We start from the raw sequence: 25,006 nt of genomic DNA, 5'->3' as shown, positions 1-25,006 counted from the left end.
TGATTGCTGACTAATATTTTTACTGTGGGCATTAATAGGTCATACGAATTTCTTTTATTATGTTCACCAGCTAGCCTTGAGAACACAAGAGTAATCACAAGCTGTATCAGTGAGGATGCTTCCACCTGCAAAAACAGAAGCAACTACTCAAACTGTCCTAACGGTAAAGTCCAGAGCCTTCAGGGATGGTCTGATCAGAGCACCAGCTCCATTCTTCCATGGTTCTCTCAGCTTTGCCCTCCTCTATGTGTCAGCTCAGCAAAACTGAAGCAGTTCGACGCCTCACCTCCTCAACCCCGCTCTCCAGAACGACGAGTTTCTCCTCCTCCAAGCCTCCTACCAACATCTGAGATTTATTCTAATCATATCCACTTGTGCCATGTGCTTGCTAAGTCAATCACTGGCAAGCCGGCATGGGATTCCACTGATTGGCTTGGGCCAACCAAGGCCTACATTTGGAGCTAGGGGTCGGATCAATCCCACCCAAAATGCTTGGTTGCTTCAAAATGGAAGAGTTGTGGGATATGCCTGAGGAAGCAGCCAAAAATGTCTATTCCATGACAAAAAAAAATTACCTTGGGTAATCCAGCAGCCCCTAATGAGCAGATGTTAATCAATTCGGTTTACCATGTGTCATGTTTGCTATTGAAAGTGAAACTTAACTGCTATGTGCATCACCCAAAGTCCCAAACACAAGGGAGGACCATCTATTAAAGACACTTTATTTGTTACTGCTTATAGTTAACAGTCAAGAACAAATAATAACAACAAATAAAAATAACTTGCAAAGAGACCAGACATTAGACATAAACAAGGATACTACTAACATTAAAGAAAGCCTGTGCTGGAGGTGGCTGTCCCCATTCTTAGCTGTGTGTGTGTGTTCGTGACCACGGCTAAGGCTCTGTCCCCAGGGAAGGCTGAGGCTTTGGTGCAATACCTCTGGAGTCTGTATCACGAGGCTGAACGTTTGGATCCAGAGCCCAAGCTCCCTCTCTCACCATGAGCCAGTCAGAATGTCTACAATTTCAAAGTGACTTCAAGCTCTTGCTCTGGGGGCTCTGTCTTCCCATCCTCTCCTAGGTTCTAAATCTTGGGTAGGGCACGAATTAGAGGAAATGCCCATTTGCTCATTGAGGAGGGGAATCTGAGGATGAAGGTGGGCCCTGGGTACCTTCTCCCTTACTCAGCCTCCAGCCCAGCTTCCTTCTACCTCTGTTCCTCCTTCTCCTGGTCACATTTTTCCCCACTGACTCCCCTACCCACCGGCATTTCAAACCCTCTAGAACGTACCCCTGCAGAGGACATTTCTAGTTCAGGCCTTCTAGTTGACATTAAGAAGGCCCTGGATTGCCAGTAACTGCTCCCAAAAAGCTAAGAGACCTGTCTCTTTTTATCTGTCCTCTTGATTTGAACACAGGTCACAAGTTCCTGGCAGTTCAAGGGTAATGAAATCCCTACATTTGAGGAAAAGAAGGAGCTTCCCTGTTTTAACTTGCCAGAGAATGAACCTCAGCATCTTCAAGGATGGTATGTCCTCCCATCTCCTGGGACCTCCACAGCTGATGTGTAAGAGTCTCCCAGAATACGTCACTTATCTACAGGGTATCAACTCAAAGCAACACTCTTCTAGACTCTTTCAGGAGTGAAAAATCCTGGGGAGCTTCCCTCTAGATAGATAGAATGATTACTGTTGCACAGCCAGGAAAAAAAAAAACCTAACTATTGTACTGATTGGAGCAAATCAACTATCTTAAGTATAGATGCTTACTAATAGCATCTATGTGCATTTAATTTCATAGGTACTTAGTTAGCAAACAAGCTGTATTCATTGCAAACAGTCACAACTTCCATTCAGAGAGGCTGGATGGAAGAGAAATACCAAAGGCCAGACCTTCATGGCTGCTCCCTTCTCCATCAGTCTTTGAAACACTCAAAATAAAAGCTCATACGTTGGGTTGAGGGGCCATGGATGGTTCCAAATTTTTACCGTTCTAGACAAAACGAGAGAGAGAGAAAGAGAGGGGGAAAAAACTCTTAGAAAAGAAGTATTCCAACAGAAACATATGAGAAAATTTAGATTCATAAATGATTAACATTATTGTAATTAATACAATTTGAATACTATTATTCAAATTAGAACCCATCGTGCTGTGTTCTTTATGCATTTTGGCTTATTTGATATTTACCCTCTGAGGTAGGCTTCATTTTAACCATTTCACAGATGAGAAAACAAACCCAGAGAAGTCAAATAACTTGTCTGAGATCACACAGCTCGTAGCAGGAAGGGCCAGGCTGTGAACCCAGGTCTGTCTGATTCTAAATCCCATGCCTGCTCAGCCACTAAAGGGCTTTCTTCAGAGGTTATACTTGAAGTAAGGGCTCCACTGTGGGGAAAGGGAGGTTTGAAATGAGTTCCATGGTTAAGGTTCACCTCAGGTAGGACCAAAGAGAGGTCCATCTCGGCTCTTGCTGGCTAGACCCTGTGTCCGACCCCACACGGCGCATTTTGTGCAAGTCATCCCTTCGTGCACGCATGGAACACTTAGATTCCATGACTGAAGGAAAGCTGATACGTAAAATCAACCGTGGGATTTCAAACTAAAAATAAGTCAGATTTTCCCAGAATATTCAAAGTGCGTCAAGATCCTCAAAGGATGACCCGCTCACCTGGGCCGCCTGCAGAAGCAACGCTCACACACGGGGAGTGGGGATACTGTGCTCCCCTTCCCCGGCCCCTCTACCACCCTCCCGGGTCCCCCCTCTCTTTCAGCCTCTTTATTTTTCTTCTCTCCTGGGGATACCTCACCCCTCCTTCTTTCCCTTTCTCCCCACTCTTCCTCTTTTAAACAAGTCATTTCTCTCCTTTCCTCTCTTCTTCCCCCTCTCTCTTCTCTGGCCACTTTTCCTCTCCCTTCTGTCTTGTCACTCCTCCCCAAGGGAGTCCTCTCTGACAGGCTTTCTCCTTTCAGTATTTCATTTGGTCACACTGAGCAATGCCAGCTACGATTCTCCAAAACAAATCTAACAAAGACAAGCTACTTGCCTTGAAAGTCCTCCCAAGGGAAAGAAAATATTATCGGCCTCACTTGCCTTGTCGCTTTAGAAATTGATCGGGTGGCCTTGTGGTCTGGGGTGGGGCGGGGAGGAAAGGAGAGATCTGCCTTCATGTGGGCTGGCTGGAAAGGATCCACGTAAACAGAACCATGTTTACATCCAACAGTCCTCCCCAGGCCTGCCCTAGGTCCTAGGCCCTTCAGCAGTCTGGGAATTGTCATCACAACCACTGGAGTTGTATCCCAAGAAACATATCATTTAAGGAGACCTCAAGGGCATGTGAATTAAGATTCCTTTTTTAGAGCTGAGGAAATAGATGAACAGATAAATTAAGTGGTGTGTCTAGTCACATAGATGGTCAGTGTTAGGGACCAAGTGGTGGTTACTTTCAATAGCTTTCGATTAAAAAAAAAGTCTACTGGGCAGCCAGGGCTGCTGATGATACAACAGCCAGGTCCCAAGTCGGCCCTGGGGCATTTCACTCTGCAAAGGCAAACAGAAAGCATGCAAAGACTCACCTAATAGTGTGTGCGGGGTATACCGCCCTGGACTACGTAGGGATTCTGTGGCTCACTCTCTCTGGGCAGGTTCGTGTTGATCTTAGGGAAGATCCTCCCGTCTGCTCCTAGATTGCTAAAGCCGGTATTCCGCAGTTGCAGATTTTGAAAATTGTCCTCAATCAAGTTCTGTTCTTCCACATTCCTCCTTTGGTTCTTTGAACTGTAATCAGTAACAAGAATTAGGGTCTGACAATGGCAGCAAGTTCCTTGAAGCAAAAGTTAATATTTTTTCTTCAAAATGTTTTGAATTTTTGAAATAATTTCAAATTTACATGTAAGTTACCAAAAACAAGAAAAATTACACAGAGCTCCCATACATCTATCACCCAGATTCCCCGACTGTCAACATTTCTGAACCATTTAAGAATAAGCTGCAGACCTGATGTCCATTACTGGTAATACGTCATTACTTCATTCAGTGTAGATTCCCTAAGTCTCCTCATAAGCTCCATGTAACCATCAAAACCAGAACGTTAACCCTGATCCAACGTTACCATCTAATTCCTCCAGTCCCATTTACATTTTGCTAATAATGTTAGTATTTTTCAGTGTGCTTTTGAATTATTTATGGAAATGGTAATAAAAGTCAAAGAAAACGATGATTTGTGGTACAATTTTTCATTCAGGCAAAGTCAATGTCTACAGAAGCACCTCCGTGAACAAAATGAGTTCAAGGCATAAAGGTCTTAAGGAGAAATAGGAGTTTCCCACGTTGTTCTGTGGGCCCTCAAGGACCTCAAGTGTAGGCATTCAAAGCCAAGTGGATGGACCTGCAGGTGAGGGAGGCACCTGTCCCCCAATTAACTCTGATCATGACCCTTCTCTCCTTCTGGCCTGCAGCAACAGTCCTGCCCTGTTAGAATATGGGTAGTGGGGCCAGAGGCATCCATCATGGCCACAGGGCAGTCCTGGGGTGACTCTCAGACATTGGAACATCAGAAAGGAAGACCCACTCACCTGGTGACCCTGATGGTCAGCCCAGCCCGCCACGGAGTTCCTGCCCTCTGACAGCACTCCCATCTAAGGTAACTGACAAAAAGCTTCCTTCCCTTTGGAATGGGCAAGAAAGTATAATTCTTGGAGAGCTCCCAAGAGTCATCCATCTGTGGCTGAGCAAAGAGCAAACGGGGCTCTGCAGCAGGAAGGGGAACCGAGAACCGAGGCTCTCAAGGGGCACAAGCTCTATCACAGTCCCTGAGGACCCTGGAGACTGGGGCAGTGAGCCGGTCCACTGTGGAGGAAGCAGCCTTGCTCCAGAGTCGAATGTCCTGTCCCCCACACCCCCACCCCTGGAAAAGGGAAAGTCGTGTTCTCAGTTCCCAGCTTGGCATCCTTATAATCAAGTCTCTGGGGAAGAGTTAATATCATAATGGAGTAAAAGAAGAAAAAAAAAGAAACAAAATATTTTAGGAATGTAAACTCTATCCTCTCGCATTACAGTGCAAAAAAACCTATTTTGCCAAAATATAAAATATTAGCTAAAGGTAATTTTCAAAAAGTAGCTTTTTTAAAAAAATCAGAGTAGCTCCTCACTTGGCACATTGAGAATGGAATAGATGATAGTATTCCGTCTCTATTAATGGAGGGAACTTTATCTAAGTGTTTGTAGAATAAATGAATGGACCCTACTTAAGTTTTTAAGAAGGGCATTTAAGGCACAAGCTGAGAAAAGGCCATGCAGAGGTAATGTTTCTACTTAAAACCCAGGGGACTCAGTTAAGGTGGACGTTAGGCTATTTGCAGCGAGGTCCTGGGCAAGGGAGTGACTTAATGAAAATCATATTTGACAACATCAATGGAGTTAAATACTGCTAACAAAAGAGTGTTTTGTTTTGTTTTGTTTTTGAGCAGATAAAGGTTTATTGCAGGGCCAAGCACATGGGTGGCTTGTGCTCAAAAAAAACCCCTGGGGCTTCCCTGGTGGCGCAGGGGTTGGGGTTCCGCCTGCCGATGCAGGGGACACGGGTTCGTGCCCTGGTCCGGGAAGATCCCACATGCCGCGGAGCGGCTGGGCCCGTGAGCCATGGCCGCTGAGCCTGCGCATCCGGAGCCTGTGCTCCGCAACGGGAGAGGCCACAACAGTGAGAGGCCCACGTACCACAAAAAAAACAAAAACAAAAACAAAACCCCTGAACTCCCAAAAGAGTTTTTAATGACATCAGAAAACGGTTGCGATGTCACTTTATAGTATTAAGCAAAAACAAACCTCCACAAAAAAAATTTTAAAGCACAAAAGATACTAAATTACATATATAACATCATTTTAAAAAGTAGCAAAAAACCTGGAAGGATGTAGGCCAAAATGTTGGTTGCTTCAGGGTGGTGGGTTGTGTGGGTGACTTTTTAGTCTGCTCCTTTCCACATTTTCTATTTTCTTCAGTGATCATGGGTAGCTTATAGAATCAGAAGAAAATTCAGGTAAGACAAAAAGGGCAATGGTATTAGAGAGGCCTCGCCTTACTTTTCTTCTCTTGCCCGGGAAAGGCTGGGCGTGTTTGGAAACCAGAGTGTAATGCCGGTGGCACTGTGTCCCAGGAAAGGGACACTTCATCCCATACCTCGCTGAGAAGATGAATGCGATCACCAAGCCGAGAATGAGGATGCCAGCAATGGTGCCCACGATCGTGAGGATCAGCTGAAATGCTGAAAGGGAAAGGAGAAGAGTAGGAACGGCTTCCCCCAAGCAGACTCCCACTGTCTACTGCACAGGTACGTGTGTTCCCAGTGGTTCCTGGCCAAGAGGACAATTGGGCTCTGCTTTCTGACCCTCTTCCAGGACCAGGATGGGTGGGGGGCTCACCTCCTTTAGCCCTCTCTCTGCCCGCCCCCAACTGTGTCTTCAGAACCCAATCAAAAGAGGCAACCTTGCCAGATAAAAGAAGTCCATAAGCACAGAGGAGGCCATGGTGGCAGGACCTTCCTGGGCTTTGTCGGGGGGTGAGATCTCATCGGAGGTCCACACTACCTCCTTACCTCTGCTGGTTTGCCTGCCTGCCTGCCAGAACGGACTTTGCTGATAAACTAGGGGAACTGGGTTGGAGTTAAATTTGTCACTAACAGAGGAGCTTGATGGAATTGATGAGGGAAGAGACTGGAGGTTCATTACCACCCATTCTCCTCTGGGTCTGCTTGTTTGGTGCTCTTGAAATACGGCTGTGGGGTGGCAGGTAAGTGTAATTTTAACATACACAGCAGATTTCAAACACATAGTATGAAAAAAATGTAAACTATCTCATTAATCATCCTTGTACTGATTGCCCATTGAAATAGTATTTTCTATATATTGAGTGAAATAAAATGTTACTAAAATCAACTTCACCTATTCCTCTTTACTTCTTAAAATTTACTCAGAGCTTTTAAAATCTGAAATTAAATCTGAAGCTCGTGTTACGTTTCTATTGGACATTGCTGCTCTGGATCCCTTTGATCCTTTCTGCTACGTGACTACCATATATGCCACCTCTAACCAGGATGCCAGGGACCATTAAGTCTGGAAAAAACCTCAAAGGCCATCTGATCCGCACTTGTCATTTTATAGGTGTAGACACTGAAAGCCAGAAGAAAGAAATGACTTAGCAAACCCAGCCTCACAACAAAATACAGTAGAAATTAAAAGCATTTCTTATCACTAACTTTGTGGCTGGCTGGGAGGCTAACAGGAATATTCCCTTCATCTTGGATCATTGATCTTTTAGTTCATTATATAAAATGTAAAATATGAAATCACTTAAAATATACAGTTAGTATTGTCCCAATCTGGTGGGGGTAGGGCCTGGGAGGGAACCAGGCAACTGAATTTATGACAACACATCCCAAATTAGTAAATAGCTCTGAGACAAAAAGATGATTTGAGTATTTGAATATCTGGTTTCTAGTTCTGCTCTACTGTGAACATAAACAGTTTTGGAATATACTGGTCTTTATCCTTTTTAGTAGCAGACAATGCATATTTAATCTAATGTAGGAAATGAATATAATGTTGGGACAAACTTCTTTGGCCTGGGACAAGTGCAGAGACACCAGCCCACCTCTTGGGCTGAGTTCTATTATTTCCCATAACAGAGAGGCTCTGCCCACAACCTAAGGGTGAGCATGGAGTGGCCTGACCCAGAAGACAAACTCCAGGTAGATTTTTCTCTCTCTTTATGAAACAAGCCAGAGACTTTGGGGGACTGAACAGAATTTTGAATGTGGTCAATGTCTGTTTCTTAGAAGCTTATTAACAAAGCAAGACTCTTCTACTCACGGTCTTCACAATCAACTCCGCTGTAGCCAAACGCACACCTAAAATACAAGGAGTAGGAGACCATGGTAAGGAGCCTTGTGGGAGCAGGTCAGAGTTCCCACCCAACCTCCACGTCTTCCTTGCATCTTTCTTTCATTCTCTCCTCCCCGTTCCGTCTCCTCTTTCTCTTTTCTTCCTTACGCTCCCATTCTTCCAGGTGAGTGTCTTTCACGGCACTCTGGAAGGTCGAGGGGGTACACAAGCCCGTGTGGTTCCATTTGCTACCAACTGAACGCTCCATCTTCTGAGCGCCAGGAGGATTCAGCAGTTTGGGTGAAGCCGAGTCCCAGAGGCATGGAGCTTAGTGGGGCCGCCTCGGGCTGCGAGACCACCTGGCTCGGCCATTTATTTGCTGCCCTGTGAGTGGGGACGTGCCATTTATATGCTCCGAGCTTCAGTTTCCTCACCTGAGAATGGGGAATAAATACATTCCTGACTGTTGTTGTATGAGAAGCATTACCTGCTGTGGTTCCCAGCACACGGAGAATGTTCAAAAACTGATGATGATGATGGGGGTGGTGATGGTGATGCTCTGTACCTACCAACTTATGCCAGCGAACCAACTTCCAGACCCTAAACTCATACATATGTGACAAGCTCTATCCTTTTTGCCTAGTTTCAGCTACGACAAGATGAAGAAGGAGGGATTTCTCTTACGGTTGACAGATCCCACGATCATCTTCCTTGTAGTCTGGCAGGCACACGCAGGTAGCGTTCCTGCTGTCCTCCACTAGGCATTGCTTATTGTTCTGTGTGTTGCAGTCATCAGGACACTTTGGACCCAAAGCTTCAAAAGAGAGTGATTTCTGGGTAATTTTCAGAAACAACCCCTTCAACACCAAAGTGACACATCACAGAATACAATTTTTTCACGTTGCTTTTTCTGGGTAAAACGCGGTGCTCAGTGGCTCTGCACTTGACGTGCGCCCTGTGAAGCGGCATGTGGGCCTCCTCACCAGCTCTTAGCCAAGGCCCTATCCAGGCCCACAGGACTAAAGCCAAAATTCACATCCCTCAGACTCTGAAATGCACATGGAAACTTGAGCAGGAAAGTGTGTACTTTGCAAATGCAAAAGGAGAGAGTGGAGGAGGCACGAAGAACATTTAGAAGCAGGTGGAACACTTACCAACACACAGGGGGATCTGTGGGTTCGGTCTCTGCAGCCCCGGTTTGCACTGACATAGTAAACCACTGGTGCAGTCATCTAGCCCATTCTCTTTCTCACAACCGTAATAATCACACCGATCTTGCTCTAAGAGGCACAAATAATTCAAAGACATATTTAGCAAGACAATATGGATAAGGTAACCTGTGAAAGCACCCCATTCCATTGTCGTTATTGTTGCCTTTTAACACATTTTGGGATTCAACCAATGAAAATCTGAGATTCTGAAATTCAACTCCCCAGGGGATCTCTTCTATAACTATTTCCTTATCTTATTCAATTAAAATTAATTCAATCCAGTGCAATGCAATGATGTTCCAAGTCTCTTTTGCACCTACCTCTTTGCTAGGTTCCACAAGGGACACAGTAGTTGCATAAGTTTTGGACCCCATCTTTGGAGAGTTATCTGTTTATACCCTTAGAGAATCGCATCCAGCAACTCGTAATACAGACTTTAAGTACAGTGGGAATTCAGGGGCTCAGGTAGCTAAAGGTAACATCGTGGAGGAGGTGGAAATCGGGCTAAGTCTTGAAAGATAGGGAAGACTTGAACAGTCAAAGGAGAGGCAAGGTCTAAGTGGAGTAAACAAGGCATGAAAAGAAGTAAAGTATTCTTGTCCAGGAGTGATGGAGTTGTACGTGGGCAGGGGAGAGGCAGTGTGGTGAGGAGGAACAAAAGTGAGAACTCTTGGCTCTACCGTTGATTGGCCGTGGGCTTTTTGTTCAAATGTTTAATTCGTGGTGGGTCCAACTTCCCTCCATCTATGAAATGGGCTAATGATTCTTGTTTCACATGATTGTTGTGAGAACTGAATGAACTAATGTAAATGCAATTGTCCACTATAAGATACTCAGCAAGTAATCGTTCTTTTGTTCACTCATGGGTATAGCAGGGTTTCAATGTCAGGTTACGGACACTGACTTTTATCCTACAAGCCTGAGAATCCATTGATAGATTCTGAACAGAAGCATGGCATAAGAAAGCCATCTTTTAAGAATGTTAGTCTAGAAGCAGATTGGAAGACATTAGGGACAAAAAGATGAATCTGAGAATAGATTAGGGGGAGAGAATAGGAGCAGGTAGAACAGATATGTGGTTACTCTCTTCTAAACACCCCAAACCTGTAATTAACCTTCCTTCATTACCTGCCATTTGAAAATGCCTCTAAATAAAAACCAGAGAAAGAGATTCTACAACTTTTGACACAGAAAAGAGAATCTGTCTTTGCAGCAGAAGCAAGAGAGCAGGAAAAAGTGTTTTTCTCTAAAAGTTCTGAGCTCTCCCTTCCATGTGCTGGGCGGCTCATGCTCCTGTGGCCGTCTCTAGCTGGCATCATTTGGTAATCTGTTAATGTACCTAAGAGCACATGCCTGGTCTCAGAGTGGAGAGATGCTGAGAAGAGTTGTCCAAAAAAAGAGCAATTCTCAGCCCTGAGACCAGATGGTTTCAAGTCTTCCAGGGCTCAGAACCAAGGCAGTTACTAAGTAGAACCAAATGAGAGAATTGCAAGGGTCCCCAACTTTATTTTGAAGAATGCACTGGTTATTTTCATCTGACAACCACTTGGAGTGGTCAGTCCCCATGCTGATGGGGATCCTCAACTTCCTCACACTTGCTAGAAGTCTCATTCAGCCCAAAGCAGAGCATATGATAAGGTTTTTGTCTTGCCTTGCTGACAGTTTCATCTTCTGGAGGTAGAGGTTCTGATGGCATGAATTGCTACTCTGGACCAAATTCTGACCCTGAGGAGAAATTTATTCGCAGGTAGAAGTGACGAGTCCCTTGGAAGACAAGGACCAGGTGACAGCCAGAAAGAGAAGTATGACTGAGAGAGTAAATATTGAAATGTTCAAAAAGGATAAGGTGCAGTTCCATGGCATGAGACTCTGGAAGATGAAAACAGTTCAGGAAAGTAAGAAGCTCTGAAAATGTAATTCTAACTGTGCAGCTGCAAATGATCCCAACAAGCTGTAAAAAAAAAAAAAGGGACAGGGCCAGGTAATATAAGAAACTGGCATGGTTTGCAAAGGACGCTCTCAGATGAGAGACAAAATATAAAAAGAAGATCCCATAACCAAAGATGGAATATTAAAAGTGTGACAGAGACAGTCTAGAGTCCCAAATGAGCTCAGGCTTGCCACAAACAAAACCCAAAACAACAACAGCAACAAAAATCCAACAACAAAGAGCAAAGGGTTAAAAATAAAAAATGGGCAAATGAATGAAAGGGTGTATACGTTTTCCATGTTACAGGCGCTCATGGAAAGGCCAGGCCTGGTTGGTGTAATGTTGATGAATGACATGAGAAAAACAGAATGGCTTCAGAACAATTTTTCTCCAGTCTTGCCAGGAAATAATACTTGGATGGAAAAGAGTTGAATGGACATTGCTAAAGGGACCCATGGAGCGGGTACAGTGCAGGGGAACCCCCATCTTTTCTAATAGAATTTTAAGTGTTTTATTCCAGAGCATTTACATTCCAGGTCCTGAGAGAAGAGTGATCATCTGTGAAATCTCGAAAAAGAGAGAAGGTGCTAGAAAACTATAAATGAACAGAATTTGATTATATTTTCAAAAAGAGAAATAAGTTTTGCAAACTAGGGCATGGAGGTTACAATAAGCAAACAGCAAAAATTTAAGAGACTAAAGAAGGAGTCGCAGAAGGATCAAAATGAAAGATGAGGAAGGCAGAATGGGATCAGGAGAATGGTGAGTGGAGGTTCAGAGAGAAGAGGACTTCAGGAATGGGAGGATACTAGTATCAAATGTTACAGAAAAGTCAGATAAGTTGTGTCTCAACAGAGGCCTTTGGGTTTGGCAACCAGGACTGAGAACCAGTCGCACAGAGCTGCCCCCAGGGCTGGCCTTGGACACCTCTGAGATGAGGAACTCCTGATGACTGCTGTGGTGATTGAAGTAATAGTGCCAGTTTATTCCTGCCTTCCTGTGTCCATGCCCCTTCGTAGGGCCTGCCACACTGTGCTTTGTCATGTGAATTGCTTTGGCCGTCAGGACAGTTGTAAATATAACATTAGCAGAGAGTGAGAAGCACCTGTGTACTGAAATGTGCCCTCTTGCTGCTCTTGAAACCCTTTTGGACTAACCTGCTGGAGGAAGGGAGATCATGTGGAGCAGAGACAAACTGTCCAGCTGAGCCATCTTAGATCAGTCAGCCCTCAGCTGATCTACCCGGCAGCTAATGGCCGATGCTTAAGTGAGCCAAGCAGAGATCAGCCGAGCCCCGCCTAGACGAGCAGAACTGCCCAGGTAAGCCCAGCCCAAATTCTGACCCACAGAATTATAGCGTTATAATAAATAAATGGTTGTTGTTCAGGCCACTAAGATTTGGGGTGTTTGTAACACAGTAAAAATGAATTGTTAACAGCTGTCCTGTGGGGGGGTTGTGTCGGCCTAAAGGGGAAACAGTATAGATAAAACTTTCTATAGCATTCGGAAAGCTAAAACTTGGTATACAGCCCTCTTGTTTCTCCTTTCTTCATCTTTCCTGGTCCAGAGGCTATTTGTCCAAGACTGCCTTCCAAGAAGAGGAACAAACTAGTCAGTCTGATGACTTGGGGGATGGTGATAAAGGAGCAGAAGCCAAATGACAGGGGAAACGGAGGGAGGAAGAAAGAACAGATTCAAAGGAAACTGGGAGATGTCCGTGGATTCAATTATTCAGTGCTTCTGGCCCCCTTCAAACATATAATAGAAAAATTTGTGAAAAGTAGATAGTTCTTCAGGTAATCGTCGTATAAAATTATTTCATACTTACTGATGTATCCTGTAAACTCAGTTGCATTGTGTTCTATTGCTGTTTTAATGGCACGTGATACGGTTTCTTCAGTTAGTTTTGTAGTTTCCATAAAAATGTTTACTACTGCTATGGCAACAGTATGCATTGCAGATCTTGCTGAAGGAGATGTGCTAAAAATGAAATGAATCCATCACTTGATGAATTGAACTGAAGCGTCAACAAATTGGTCTTCACAGCAGAAGCAAGAAGAAATATAATTCTGCAGCCTGTGGAAGGAAAACCACATTCACAGAAAGACAGACAAAATGAAAAGGCAGAGGACATTGTACCAGATGAAAGAACAAGACAAAACCCCAGAAAAACAACTAAATGAAGTGGAGATAGGCAACCTTCCAGAAAAAGAATTCAGAATAATGATAGTGAAGATGATCCAGTACCTAGGAAAAAGAATGGAGGCAAAGATCAAGAAGATGCAAGAAATGTTTAACAAAGACCTAGAAGAATTAAGAACAAAAACTTAGAAGAATTAAAGAACAAACAAACAGAGATGAACAATACAATAACTGAACTGAAAAATACACTAGAAGGAATCAATAGCAGAATAACTGAGGCAGAAGAACAGATAAGTGACCTGGAAGACAGAATGGTAGAATTCACTGCCACAGAACAGAATAAAGAAAAAAGAATGAAAAGAAATGAAGGCAGCCTAAGAGACCTCTGGGACATTAAACACAACAACATTTGCATTATAGGGGTTCAAGAAGGAGAAGAGAGAGAGAAAGGACCCGAGAAAATATTTGAAGAGATTATAGTCAAAAACTTCCCTAACATGGGAAAGGAAATAGCCAGGTCCAGGAAGTGAAGAGACTCCCATACAGGATAAACACAAGGAGAAACATGCTGAGACACATAGTAATCAAACTGACAAAAATTAAAGACAAAGAAAAATTATTGAAAGCAGCAAGGGAAAAATGACAAATAACATACAAGGGAACTCCCGTATAAGGTTAACAGCTGATTTCTCAGCAGAAACTCTACAAGCCAGAAGGGAGTGGCATGATATATTTAAAGTGATGAAAGGGAAGAACCTACAACCAAGATTACTCTACCTGGCAAGGATCTCATTCAGATTCAATGGAGAAATCAAAAGCTTTACAGACAAGCAAAACCTAAGAGAACTCAGCACCACCAAACCAGCTCTACAGCAAATGCTAAAGGAACTTCTCTAACTGGGAAACACAAGAGAAGAAAAGGACCTACAAAAACAAACCCAAAACCATTAATAAAATGGTAATAGGAACATACATAATTACCTTAAACATGAATGGATTAAATGCTTCAACCAAAAGACACAGGCCTGCTGGATGGATACAAAAACAAGACCCATATATATGCTGTCTACAAGAGACCCACTTCAGACCTACGGACACATACAGACTGAAAGTGAGGAGATGGAAAAAGATATTCCATGCAAATGGAAATCAAAAGAAAGCTGGAGTAGCAATGTTCATATCAGATAAAATAGACTTTAAAATAAAGAACGTTACAAGAGACAAGGAAGGACACTACATAATGATCAAGGGATCAGTCCAAGAAGATATAACAATTATAAATATATATGCACCCAACATAGGAGCACCTCAATACATAAGGCAACTGCTAACAGCTCTAAAAGAGGGAACTGACAGCAACACAATCATAGTGGGGGACTTTAACACCTTACTTACACCAATGGACAGATCATCCAGAGAGAAAATTAATAAGGAAACATAAGCTTTAAATGACACTATAAACCAGATAGATTTAATTGATATTTATAGGACATTCCATCCAAAAAGAGCAGATTACACTTTCTTCTCAAGTGCACATGTAACATTCTCCAGGACTGATCACATCTTGGGTCACAAATCAAGCTTTGGTAAACTTAAGAAAACTGAAATCATATGAAGCATCTTTTCTGACCACAATGCTATGAGATTAGAAATCAATTACAGGGGGAAAAAAATGTAAAAAACACAAACACATGGAGGCTAAACAATATGTTACTAAATAACTGAGAGATCACTGAAGAAATCAAAGAGGAAATTTAAAAATACCTAAAGACAAACTACAATGAAAACACGACAATCCAAAACCTATGGGATGCAGCAAAAGCAGTTCTAAGAGGGAAGTTTATAGCAATACAAGCCTACCTCAAGAAACATCTCAAATAAACAACCAAAGGTGTAACCTTACACCTTACACCTAAAGGAACTAGAGAAAGAAGAACAAACAACACCCAAAGTTAGTAGAAGGAAAGAAATCATAAAGATTAGAGCAGAAATAAATGAAATAGAAACAAAGAAAACAATAGCAAAGATCAATAAAACTAAAAGCTGGTTCTTTGAGAAGATAAACAAAATTGATAAACCTTTAGCCAGACTCATCAAGAAAAAGAGGGAGCTTCCCTGGTGGCGCAGTGGTTGAGAGTCCGCCTGCCGATGCAGGGGACATGGGTTCGTGCCCCGGTCCGGGAAGATCCCACATGCCACGGAGCAGCTAGGACCATGAGCCATGGCCGCTGACCTGCGCGTCCGGAGCCTGTGCTCCACAATGGGAGAGGCCACAACAGTGAGAGTCCCATGTACGGCAAAAAAGAAAAAAGAAAAAGAAAAAGAAAAAGAGGGAAAGGACTCAAATCAGTAAAATTAGAAAGGAAAAAGGAGAAGTTAGAACAGACACCGCAGAAATACAAAGCATCCTAAGAGACTACTACAAGCAACTCTATGCCAGTAAAATGGACAACCTGGAAGAAATGGACAAATTCTTAGAGAAGTATAACCTCCCAGGACTGAACCAGGCAGAAACAGAAAATATGAACAGACCAATCACAAGTAATGAAATTGAAACTGTGATTAAAAATCTTCCAACAGCAACGCGATGAAGAGTGGCCCCCACTTGCCTCAACTAGAGAAAGTCCTCGCACAGAAATGAAGAGCCAACACAGTCAAAAATAAATAAGTAAATAAATAAAAAGCCAAGCATTTGAAGCCCTTTAAAAAATAAATAAATAAATAAAAATAAAAAAATAAAAAAATAAATCTTCCAACAGGGCTTCCCTGGTGGCGCAGTGGTTGAGAGTCCGACTGCCGATGCAGGGGACGCGTGTTTGTGCCGCGGTCCATGAGGATCCCACATGCTGTGGAGCGGCTGGGCCCATGAGCCATGGCCACTGAGCCTGCGCGTCCGGAGCCTGTGCTCCACAATGGGAGGGGCCACAGCCATGAGAGGCCCGCGTACTGCAAAAAAAAAAAAAAAAAATCTTCCAACAAACAAAAGTCCAGGACCAGATGGCTTCACAGGTGAATTCTCTCAAACATTTAGAGAAGAGCTAACACCCATCCTTCTCAAACTCTTCCAAAAAATTGCAGAGGAAGGACCACTCCCAAACTCATTCTATGAGGCCACCATCACCCTGATACCAAAACCAGACAAAGATCCTACAAAAAAAGAAAATGACAGACCAATATCACTGATGAATATAGATGCAAAAATCCTCAACAAAATACTAGCAAACAGAATCCAAGAACACATTAAAAGGATCATACACCATGATCAAGTGGGATTTATCCCAGGGATGCAAGATTCTTGAATATATGCAAATCAATCAATGTGATACACCATATTAACAAATTGAAGAATAAAAACCATATGATCATCTCAATAGATGCAGAAAAAGCTTTTCACAAAATTCAACACCCATTTATGATAAACACTCTCCAGAAAGTGGGCATAGAGGGAACCTACCTCAACATAATAAAGGCCATATACGACAAACCCACAGCAAACATCATTCTCAATGGTGAAAAACTGAAAACATTTCCTCTAAGATCAGGAAAAAGACAATGATGTCCACTCTCACCGTTATTATTCAGCATAGCTTTGGAAGTCCTAGCCACAGCAATCAGAGAAGAAAAAGAAATAAAAGGAATACAAATTGGAAAAGAAGAAGTAAAACTCTCACTGTTTGCAGATGACATGATACTATACATAGAGAATCCTAAAGATGCCACCAGAAAACTACTAGAGCTAATCAATGAATTTGGTAAAGTCGCAGGATACAAAATTAAGGCACAGAAATCTCTGGCATTCCTATACACTAATGATGAAAAATCTGAAACAGAAATTAAGGAAACACTCCCATTTACCATTGCAACAAAAATAATAAAATGCCTAGGAATAAACCTACCTAGAGACACAAAAGACCTGTAGACAGAAAACTGTAAACACTGATGAAAGAAATTAAAGATGATACCAACAGAAGGAGAGATATACCAAGTTCTTGGATTGGAAGAATCAATATTGTGAAAATGACTATACTACCCAAAGCAATCTACAAGTTCAATGCAATCCCTATCAAATTACCAATGGCATTTTTTACAGAACTAGGACAAAAAATCTTAAATTTTGTAGGGAGACACAAAATACCCCAAACAGCCAAATCAGTCTTGAAGGAAAAAAACAGAGCTGGAGGAATCAGACTTCCTGACTTCAGACTATACTACAAAGCTACAGTAATCAAGACAACATGGTACTGGCACAAAAACAGAAACATAGATCAATGGAACAAGATAGAAAGCCCAGAGATAAACCCACGCACCTATGGTCAATTAATCTATGACAAAGGAGGCAAGAATATACAATGGAGAAAAGACAGTCTCTTCAATACGTGGTGCTGGGAAAACTGGAGAGCTACATGTAAAAGAATGAAATTAGAACACTCCATGACACCATACACAAAAATAAACTCAAAATGGATTCGAGACCTAAATGTAAGCCCAGACACTATAAAACTCTTAGAGGAAAACATAGGAAGAACACTCTTTGACATACATCACGGCAAGACTTTGTTTGATCTATCTCCTAAGGTAATGGAAATAAAATAAAAAATAAACAGGGGCTTCCCTGGTGGCGCAGTGGTTGAGAGTCCGCCTACCGATGCAGGGGACACGGGTTCATGCCCCGGTCCAGGAAGATCCCACATGCCGCGGAGCGGCTGGGCCCGTGAGCCATGGCTACTGAGCCTGCGCGTCCGGAGCTTGTGCTCCGCAACGGGAGAGGCCGCAACAGTGAGAGGCCCGCGTACCGCAAAAACAAAAAACAAACAAACAAAAAAATAAACAAATGGGACCTAATGAAACTTAAAAGTTTTTGCAAGCAAAGGAAACTACAAACAAGATGAAAAGACAATCCTCAGAATAGGAGAAGATATTAGCAAATGAATCAACAGACAAAGGATTAATCTCCAAAATATATAAAGAGCTCATGCGGCGTAATATTAAAAACACAAACAACCCAATCAAAAAATGGGCAGAAGACCTAAATAGACATTTCTCCAAAGAAGACATACAGATGGCCAAGAAGCACATGAAAAGATGCTCAACATCACTAATTATTAGAGAAATGCAAATCAAAACTACAATGAGGTATCACCTCACACAAGTTAGAATGGGCATCATCAGAAAAGCTACAAACAACAAATGCTGGAGAGGGTGTGGAGAAAAGGGAACCCTCTTGCACTGTTGGCGGGAATGTAAATTGATATAGCCACTACGGAGAACAGTATAGAGGTTTCTTAAAAAACTAAAAATAAAATTACCATATGACCCAGTAATCCCACTACTGGGCATATACCCTGAGAAAACCATAATTCAAAAAGACACATGCACCTCAATGTTCATTGCAGCACTATTTACAACAGCCAGGTCATGGAAGCAACCTAAATGCCCATTGACAGACAAATGGATAAAGAAGTTGTGGTACATATGTACAATGGAATATTACTCAGTCATAAAAAGGAATGAAAGTGGGTCATTTGTAGAGAAGTGGATGGATCTAGAGACTGTCATACAGAGTGAAGTAAGTCAGAAAGAGAAAAACTAGTATCCTATATTAACGCATATATGTGGAACCTAGAAAAATGGTACAGATGAACCAGTTTGCAGGGCAGAAATAGAGACACAGAGGTAGAGAACAAACGTATGGACACCAAGGGGGGAAACTGAAGGGGGTGGTGGTGGTGGGATGAATTAGGAGATTTTGATTGATATATATACACTACTATGTATAAAATAGATAACTAATAAGAACCTGCTGTATAAAAAATAAATAAAATTCCAAAAAGAAAAAAAAAATGGTCTTCAGACCTCCCAGACTCTCAGATCTCTCAGCACTAGTCCCTACCCATTGTTTTGTTTTTTGGGTTTTTTTGCGGTACACGGGCCTCTCACTGCTGTGGCCTCTCCCATTGTGGAGCACAGGCTCCGGACGCGCAGGCCCAGCGGCCATGGCTCACGGGCCCAGCCGCTCCGCCGCACGTGGGATCCTCCCGGACTGGGGCACGAACCTGTGTCCCCTGCATCGGCAGGCGGACTCTCAACCACTGCGCCACCAGGGAAGCCCCCCACCCATTGTTTTATATCCACCGTTGAGGTTCACATAGGGAGGCATGGGGTTGCCATAAGATGGCCATTTATAGGCCTAGAGATCTCTATTCGGCATGCATTCGGACGAAATCTAGGGCTATAGCAAGGTCTTGTTGGAAGATACTTAGAAAAATTGTGGACAATCATTTTTAGGATTAAGGAGCCTGGAGTGAACCAGAAGTAGAATAAGTGATATATGAAACAGTAAGCTGTCACTTTCTGCAGAAAGTCAAGAGTAGGTCTCTTGATGAGCTGTAAAATCTCAGATTTGTGCTTTGAGAGAGACAGAGGGGTGTGTGTTCCTCCCTGTGCACATAGAGAACAGTAATCAACCAAACAGAGTCTGGATCATTCCAAGAAAGGGCCCAGGAAGCCAGAAGTCAGCTTCAAAGTGTGTGTGTGTGTGTGTGTGTGTGTGTGATTGGACCTGGGCACACCTGACCCAGAGGAGAACTGATCCCAAGGAGGGATGGGGCGGTGAGAAGCATCAGAATATAATACCAAATCACATCACCAGATACTAAGTGCTTGCTACGAGCAAGACATCATAAGAATCTCTCTAATCAGCGCTGCAACTTGGGGCCCTGAGATCAGTTGTACCAAGTTCTAATTCTTTCATTATCCAAAAAAGAATCAAGTGATACAACCACTGAGAGAGAAAAAAAAGGACTTTAAAAAACTTCTTCCTGCCATTCGCCCAGCGGTGGGTGGTTGCCACAGCTGGTTTAGGTCCCCGACCACTGGGCCCCCTTGTCAGGAGGAGGCAGCCTCCGGGCTGGGGAGAAGGCACCGCCACCTCGGGCGGCCAACGCGGTCCCCTGGGACAGTGCACTTCCTGGCCTCGGTTCCCCGCTGAGTTCGGTTTCCGGGGTTCAGGCCCGGCTCCCCTTCCTGGTCTCTCTTCTCTCGCTGGGCCGGTTTATCAGGAGAAGATTGTTTTCCAGGGCTAGAAACTGGACTTCTGATGAGGTTTGACCCAGCGGCAGCAATAGCAAGCAACGTGATTTCAAAGCTGGGCTCAGCTTTTGTTTCTTCCCTCTTGTAATCACAAAACCCATTTCGGACCAGGAATTCCAATCATGTCTGTGATGGTGGTGAGAAAGAAGGTGACACGGAAATGGGAGAAACTCCTAGGCAGGAACACCTTCTGTTGTGATGACCGCGTGATGATGGCCCGGCAAAAGGGCATCTTCTATTTGACCTTCTTCCTCATCCTGGGGATGTGTACACTCTTCTTCGCCTTCAAATGCCGCTACCTGGCTGTCCAGCTGTCTCCTGCCGTCCCTGTGTTTGCTGTCATGCTCTTCCTTTTCTCCATGGCTACACTGTTGGGGACCAGCTTCAGTGATCCTGGAGTGATCCCTCGGGCCCTCCCAGATGAAGCAGTTTCATAGAAATGGAGATAGAAGGAAAGGGACTTCCCTGGTAGCACAGTGGTTAAGAATCTGCCTGCCAATGCAGGGGACACGGGTTCGAGCCCTGGTCCGGGAAGATCCCACATGCCGTGGAGCAGCTAAGCCCGTGTGCCACAACTACTGAGCCTGCGCTCTAGAGCCCGTGAGCCACAACTACCGAAGCCCACACGACTAGAGCCCATGCTCTGCAACAAGAGAAGCCACTGCAGTGAGAAGCTCACGCACCGCAACAAAGAGTAGGCCCTGCTCGCTGCAACTAGAGAAAGCCCATGTGCAGCAAAGAAGACCCAATGCGGCCAAAAATAAATAAATAAAAATTTATTTAAAAAAAAAAAGAGTAGAAGGAAATATACCAAAATGCATAAATATCCCTGAGTTGAGAGACCGTCGGTGATTTTTTTGTCTTCTATTCATATTTTCTGTTTTTTCCAAATTTTTTACAGTAAGCATATATTACTCTTATTTTTAAATAATTGTTTTTCTGATTCTAAATATTACCAGTCTTTTTTCATGCATATATTTTATTTTTGCAAGGTAAAATCCTTTATGCATGCTTCTTTTTAGCGTACATTTTCATTTTTCAGTATGTTGTGAATATTTTCCTGTCATCATTTAAAATGTGTACATCATTTGAAATGGCTGCATAATATTCCATCCCATGCATGTATCATAATGTACTTAATCAACCTCCTATTATGATACTGAGGTTATTTTCAGTCTTTCACTATTAAAAGGGACGTCTGTGACCAAAAAACTCCAAAAAACAAAAAACAACAACAACAACAAAAACTTCTTCCCTCTCTGATTTGTGGCTGTGTGTTTTTAAGACTCAGGATATATATTTTCCTGTCCAATTGTTTTCCTATACTCCTTTCTGACTTTTGAAGAAATAGAGAAGCTTGAAAACATAGCCAGCCTACTTAGAAAATGTTCACAGCCATGTGGGTTCTGCAGAACAATCCAGAAAATCCAAAACATGAACCAAATTCTGTTTTTAGGAATGATCACCTCAAAAGGGAGTCCAAAAGCAAAATGGGCTTCAGAGTTCTAATTTAACATTTCCTATCATGATTGGTTCATGATGGGATTTGGAGGTGACAGTGGAAGGTATAGGGCAGTGAGAAAGGGGTACTTGATACAAGCTTTCTTTATCTGTTGAAAGATGACCAGAGATCTATGGTATAATTTTGCAGCGGGGCTAGGAAAGAAATGCCATCCATAATGCATTCATTTAAAGAACCTGCTAGCATACTCTCCAATTCAGGAGACAAGACATGACACTTACAGAACAGTTCAAGGAAATGATGGAGCGGTCGTGTTCTTAAGCGACAAAAAGCTGTAGTAGAAATGACTAGAGCACTAGCCTCTGAGTTAAGAGCCCAGAGATCTAGACCCAGGATAGCCACCATCTTTTGTGGTCCAAGACCAGTCCCAGCTTCCCTCAGCCTGAGTGTCCTCCTCTGTCCAAAGAGAGATTTGAGTGTTAGAGAAATTCTGAGGATCCTTCCAATTCCAACATTTGGACAGTAAATAAAGAGCTTGGGGATTCAGAGGAGAGAGCACTGGTATGGAGCCTAAGAAATGCCTTCTGAGGTGAGACTGAGGTCTATTTGCCTGCCATGGCCCCCTTGCTGGGGGAGTCGCTCCTGTCAGGACACTGAGCTCACAGGTAAGGGGTTGCCTCCAAAACTCCCCTTCCAGTAACTCCTTAAGAACGGAAGGAGTGCCACAGTTTCCCCAAGTGACTCTGTGGGACCAGCTCTCCATCATACTTGCAGGGTCCCATATTCTGGAAGGGAAACAGAAGGGGAACTAACTTGTTGAAACTGACTATGTGCCAGGCACTTTGCACAGGGAATCTTTCCAAAGGTATCTCATTTACTCCTCCCAGGGTTCTGGGGAGGTTGATCAGATTATCCCAGTTATAGAGATGAGGCAACAAAAGTTCAGAGAGGTTAAAATGCCTACCCAGTCACACAGCAATAATGTGCCAAGGCAGGGATCCAAGCATAGATTTACACCTCATTGTTCCTGTTTTTATCCAGTCATCCTGATGCATGAGCTCCCTGTTGTCCCCTAAATCAAACCTAATGTCCTTCAACAATGCATAAACCTTCAGGAGTCTGCTGTACCTCCAGCTTCCAGCCTGTGTGTTGGGGCCCAGCCTCTCTGCCTGCTGCTTGCACCGTGCCTCCCATTAAGCTGCCTGCCAGCCTTCTGGCTACCCATCACATGTGCACCTTGCTCACCGCCAAGATCAAAAGTCACCACTTTTAGGAGGTCTTCTCTGAATTCACATATCTAAATATATATAGTATGTTTTTCCACAAAGGACTTGACAAAGTTTATAAAGATAGATGCAATAGTAAAACCATAAAATATAAATACATTAAAGCTGCTTTTTCTGCATGGTTCTGTTCACCTTAGAGCAGTGGTCCCCAGCGTTTTTGGCACCAGGGACCGGTTTCATGGAAGACAATTTTTCCACCAATAGGGGCGGGGATGGTTCAGACAGTAATTCGAGCGATGGGGAGCCGTGGGGAGCCATGGGGAGCCGTGGGGAGCGGCAGATGAAGATTTGCTCGCTTGTTGCTCACCTCCTGCTGTGCCGCCCTCTGGGGTTGAGGACCCCTGCCTTAGAGCATTCTTTCCTCAGCCTGTAGCACTCATGTATCGATACGCTTCAGAGGAGGCCAAGATGGAATCACTAACTTCTTGAGAATCCTCCGCCCCTTTGGGTTCCCAAAGAGCATGCAACCCTGCTCACTGCACGTTGCTATGCTCACTGCATTCTCGTTCTTACTGTAGAAAGAGCTCACGACAGGCCCTGCAGTAGCCAGGTGCATGACTGGGGTCTTCCTGTCTGCCTCATTCCCCCCTATGAGGGAAGAGATGGCCGTGAGCCATTCATTCTCCTCCTGACCCCCTGGAATGCACATTCCAGGAATTGACCAGGTGTGATTTGTAGCCAAAGCATCAAACCAAACAAAGAGAACCAGGTGATGCCCTGGGCTATGTGGGCAAGTTGCTGAGTAGCCAATCACAGGCAGCATCTTGCTATCCCCAGGTTACACCCTGCCCACCCAGGCCAGGGTCAATGTGACGTCAGAGGCAGGGCCCTCTGTGGTACTCAGACTAATCATCTCTTCTTGACCTGTGACTAGCCATCCTAGGGCCTCAGTGCCACATGGGGTATGCAAGAGAACACAGAAGTTAGGCAAACACAACCTGCTTCCAAAGTACCCCATCAGTCCACAGCAAACTTACCTTAATTTACCAATTACAGTCTGCCCGTAATCAGAACTGTTAAATGCCTTTTCAAACTGTGGAGAAAAAGAACAGAATTAAGAACAACTACAAAGAGAGGGGGAAAGTGATATTACATCTAGGTTTTAACATAAATCCATTTCTAAACTCATTTATGTAACTATAACACAACAAATTATTTGTTCTTTCCATGCGCTCTACTGAAAGGTATTTCAGTAATTTTTGCTGTAACATAGGAAGATTCTGATATAATTCAGAGCCACCCAGGAAAAAGATGGAAACCTGAAGCACCCAGCCAAATCAATACTCTTAAAAATAACGTGACTGACTTGTTTTGTCTTTTCAAAGTTACTGTTAGACTTACATATATGCATGCTTTATACACTCATCAGTTTACCTAAGGAAGACTTAAATGCCTACCTTACCAAGGCATCATGCCTGAGACATAGAGATTACCAAGATGGGCAGACCCAGCTTCTGATCAAATAAGAGGTTACACCATGAAGTTGAGAGAGGTAAGTGACAGAGAGAGTAGAATCTACCGTGGAGGTTCAAAGAAACTCTCATCTAGTCGCAGAGAACCAGAGAGGGCTTCATAGAGGAGATGGGCTGTAAAGCATTTCAGTAGGTAGTGCGGCGCCAGGAAGTGGAAGAAGGAGCAGCCCACACCAATGCTCAGAAGCAGTGTGCCTCAGAAGGCAGCAGGCTGAGGCGCCAAACTTCTCCGCTTAGCTTTTGCAAAATTTAACTGCTTTGAACCTCACTTTCTCATTGGAAAATTTGAGATAGCAGTAATTCCCACCACATAGGGCTATCATGCGTAGAAAGTGAGATAGAATATATGACACATGGCTTCGTGAGCTGGAAGGGGCTCCAGCACAGGTAGATCTTCTTAGGCCTGAGTTGCGTTCCAAGAGCAGAGACAATTCTAGATACTTGTTAACAAGTGGCCAGAGATTAAGCTGGGACCTCTGGCAGGGGTGAGGTGGAGGTAGGATGGGGGTCTCAATTAGAACATAAGTTCTTTGATGCCA

At 43.5% G+C, this 25,006-nt stretch overlaps 2 protein-coding genes across 7 annotated transcripts in view; both read right to left on the bottom strand.

The window, feature by feature from the left end:
* ITGB5 (integrin subunit beta 5) overlaps positions 1–1,998 on the bottom strand; it is a 126,346-nt gene extending 124,348 nt beyond the window's left edge. For both annotated transcript variants that reach the window (XM_033855724.1, XM_033855726.1), the window contains exon 1: positions 1,895–1,998. In XM_033855724.1, the coding sequence (XP_033711615.1) occupies positions 1,895–1,918 (24 nt within the window). In that variant the 5' untranslated portion in view covers positions 1,919–1,998. The remainder of the gene's footprint in view (positions 1–1,894) is intronic.
* Positions 702–24,006, bottom strand: MUC13 (mucin 13, cell surface associated). Of its 5 annotated transcripts, none has more exons than XM_033855730.2 (8): positions 23,973–24,006; positions 12,845–13,092; positions 9,030–9,155; positions 8,560–8,689; positions 7,864–7,901; positions 6,176–6,260; positions 3,576–3,777; positions 702–1,994 (listed from the first exon to the last, which is right to left on the bottom strand). In XM_033855730.2, the coding sequence occupies exons 2-7, from the start codon at positions 12,969–12,971 to the stop codon at positions 3,576–3,578; spliced, it is 708 nt and encodes a 235-aa protein (XP_033711621.1). In that variant the 5' UTR covers positions 12,972–13,092; positions 23,973–24,006; the 3' UTR covers positions 702–1,994. The 5 variants fall into 5 exon arrangements, 4 of the variants coding, with proteins under 4 accessions (XP_033711621.1, XP_033711623.1, XP_073660228.1 ...); XM_033855732.2 differs by lacking the exon at positions 23,973–24,006 and adding an exon at positions 21,991–22,115 and having other exon boundaries at positions 12,845–12,996; XM_073804127.1 differs by lacking the exons at positions 8,560–8,689; positions 9,030–9,155; positions 12,845–13,092; positions 23,973–24,006 and adding an exon at positions 7,991–8,280 and having other exon boundaries at positions 7,864–7,903.
* Between the last annotated feature and the right edge of the window lie 1,000 nt (positions 24,007–25,006).

This window comes from Tursiops truncatus, chromosome 4, assembly GCF_011762595.2.
Source record: "Tursiops truncatus isolate mTurTru1 chromosome 4, mTurTru1.mat.Y, whole genome shotgun sequence".
Classification (NCBI taxonomy): Eukaryota; Metazoa; Chordata; class Mammalia; order Artiodactyla; family Delphinidae; genus Tursiops; species Tursiops truncatus.
This window is presented reverse-complemented; position numbering and strand designations above follow the sequence as displayed.

What these genes read in the sequence shown, in the direction of transcription:
- MUC13 (XM_033855730.2), bottom strand. Translation starts at nt 12,971, where the DNA reads ATGCATACTGTTGCCATAGCAGTAGTAAACATTTTTATGGAAACTACA. An exon ending in ACAGATCCCCCTGTGTGTTG is followed by an intron (nt 8,690 to 9,029) that starts GTAAGTGTTCCA and finishes TCTCTTTTGAAG; the next exon opens with CTTTGGGTCCAAAGTGTCCT. An exon ending in GCATTCATCTTCTCAGCGAG is followed by an intron (nt 3,778 to 6,175) that starts GTATGGGATGAA and finishes TACTGATTACAG; the next exon opens with TTCAAAGAACCAAAGGAGGA.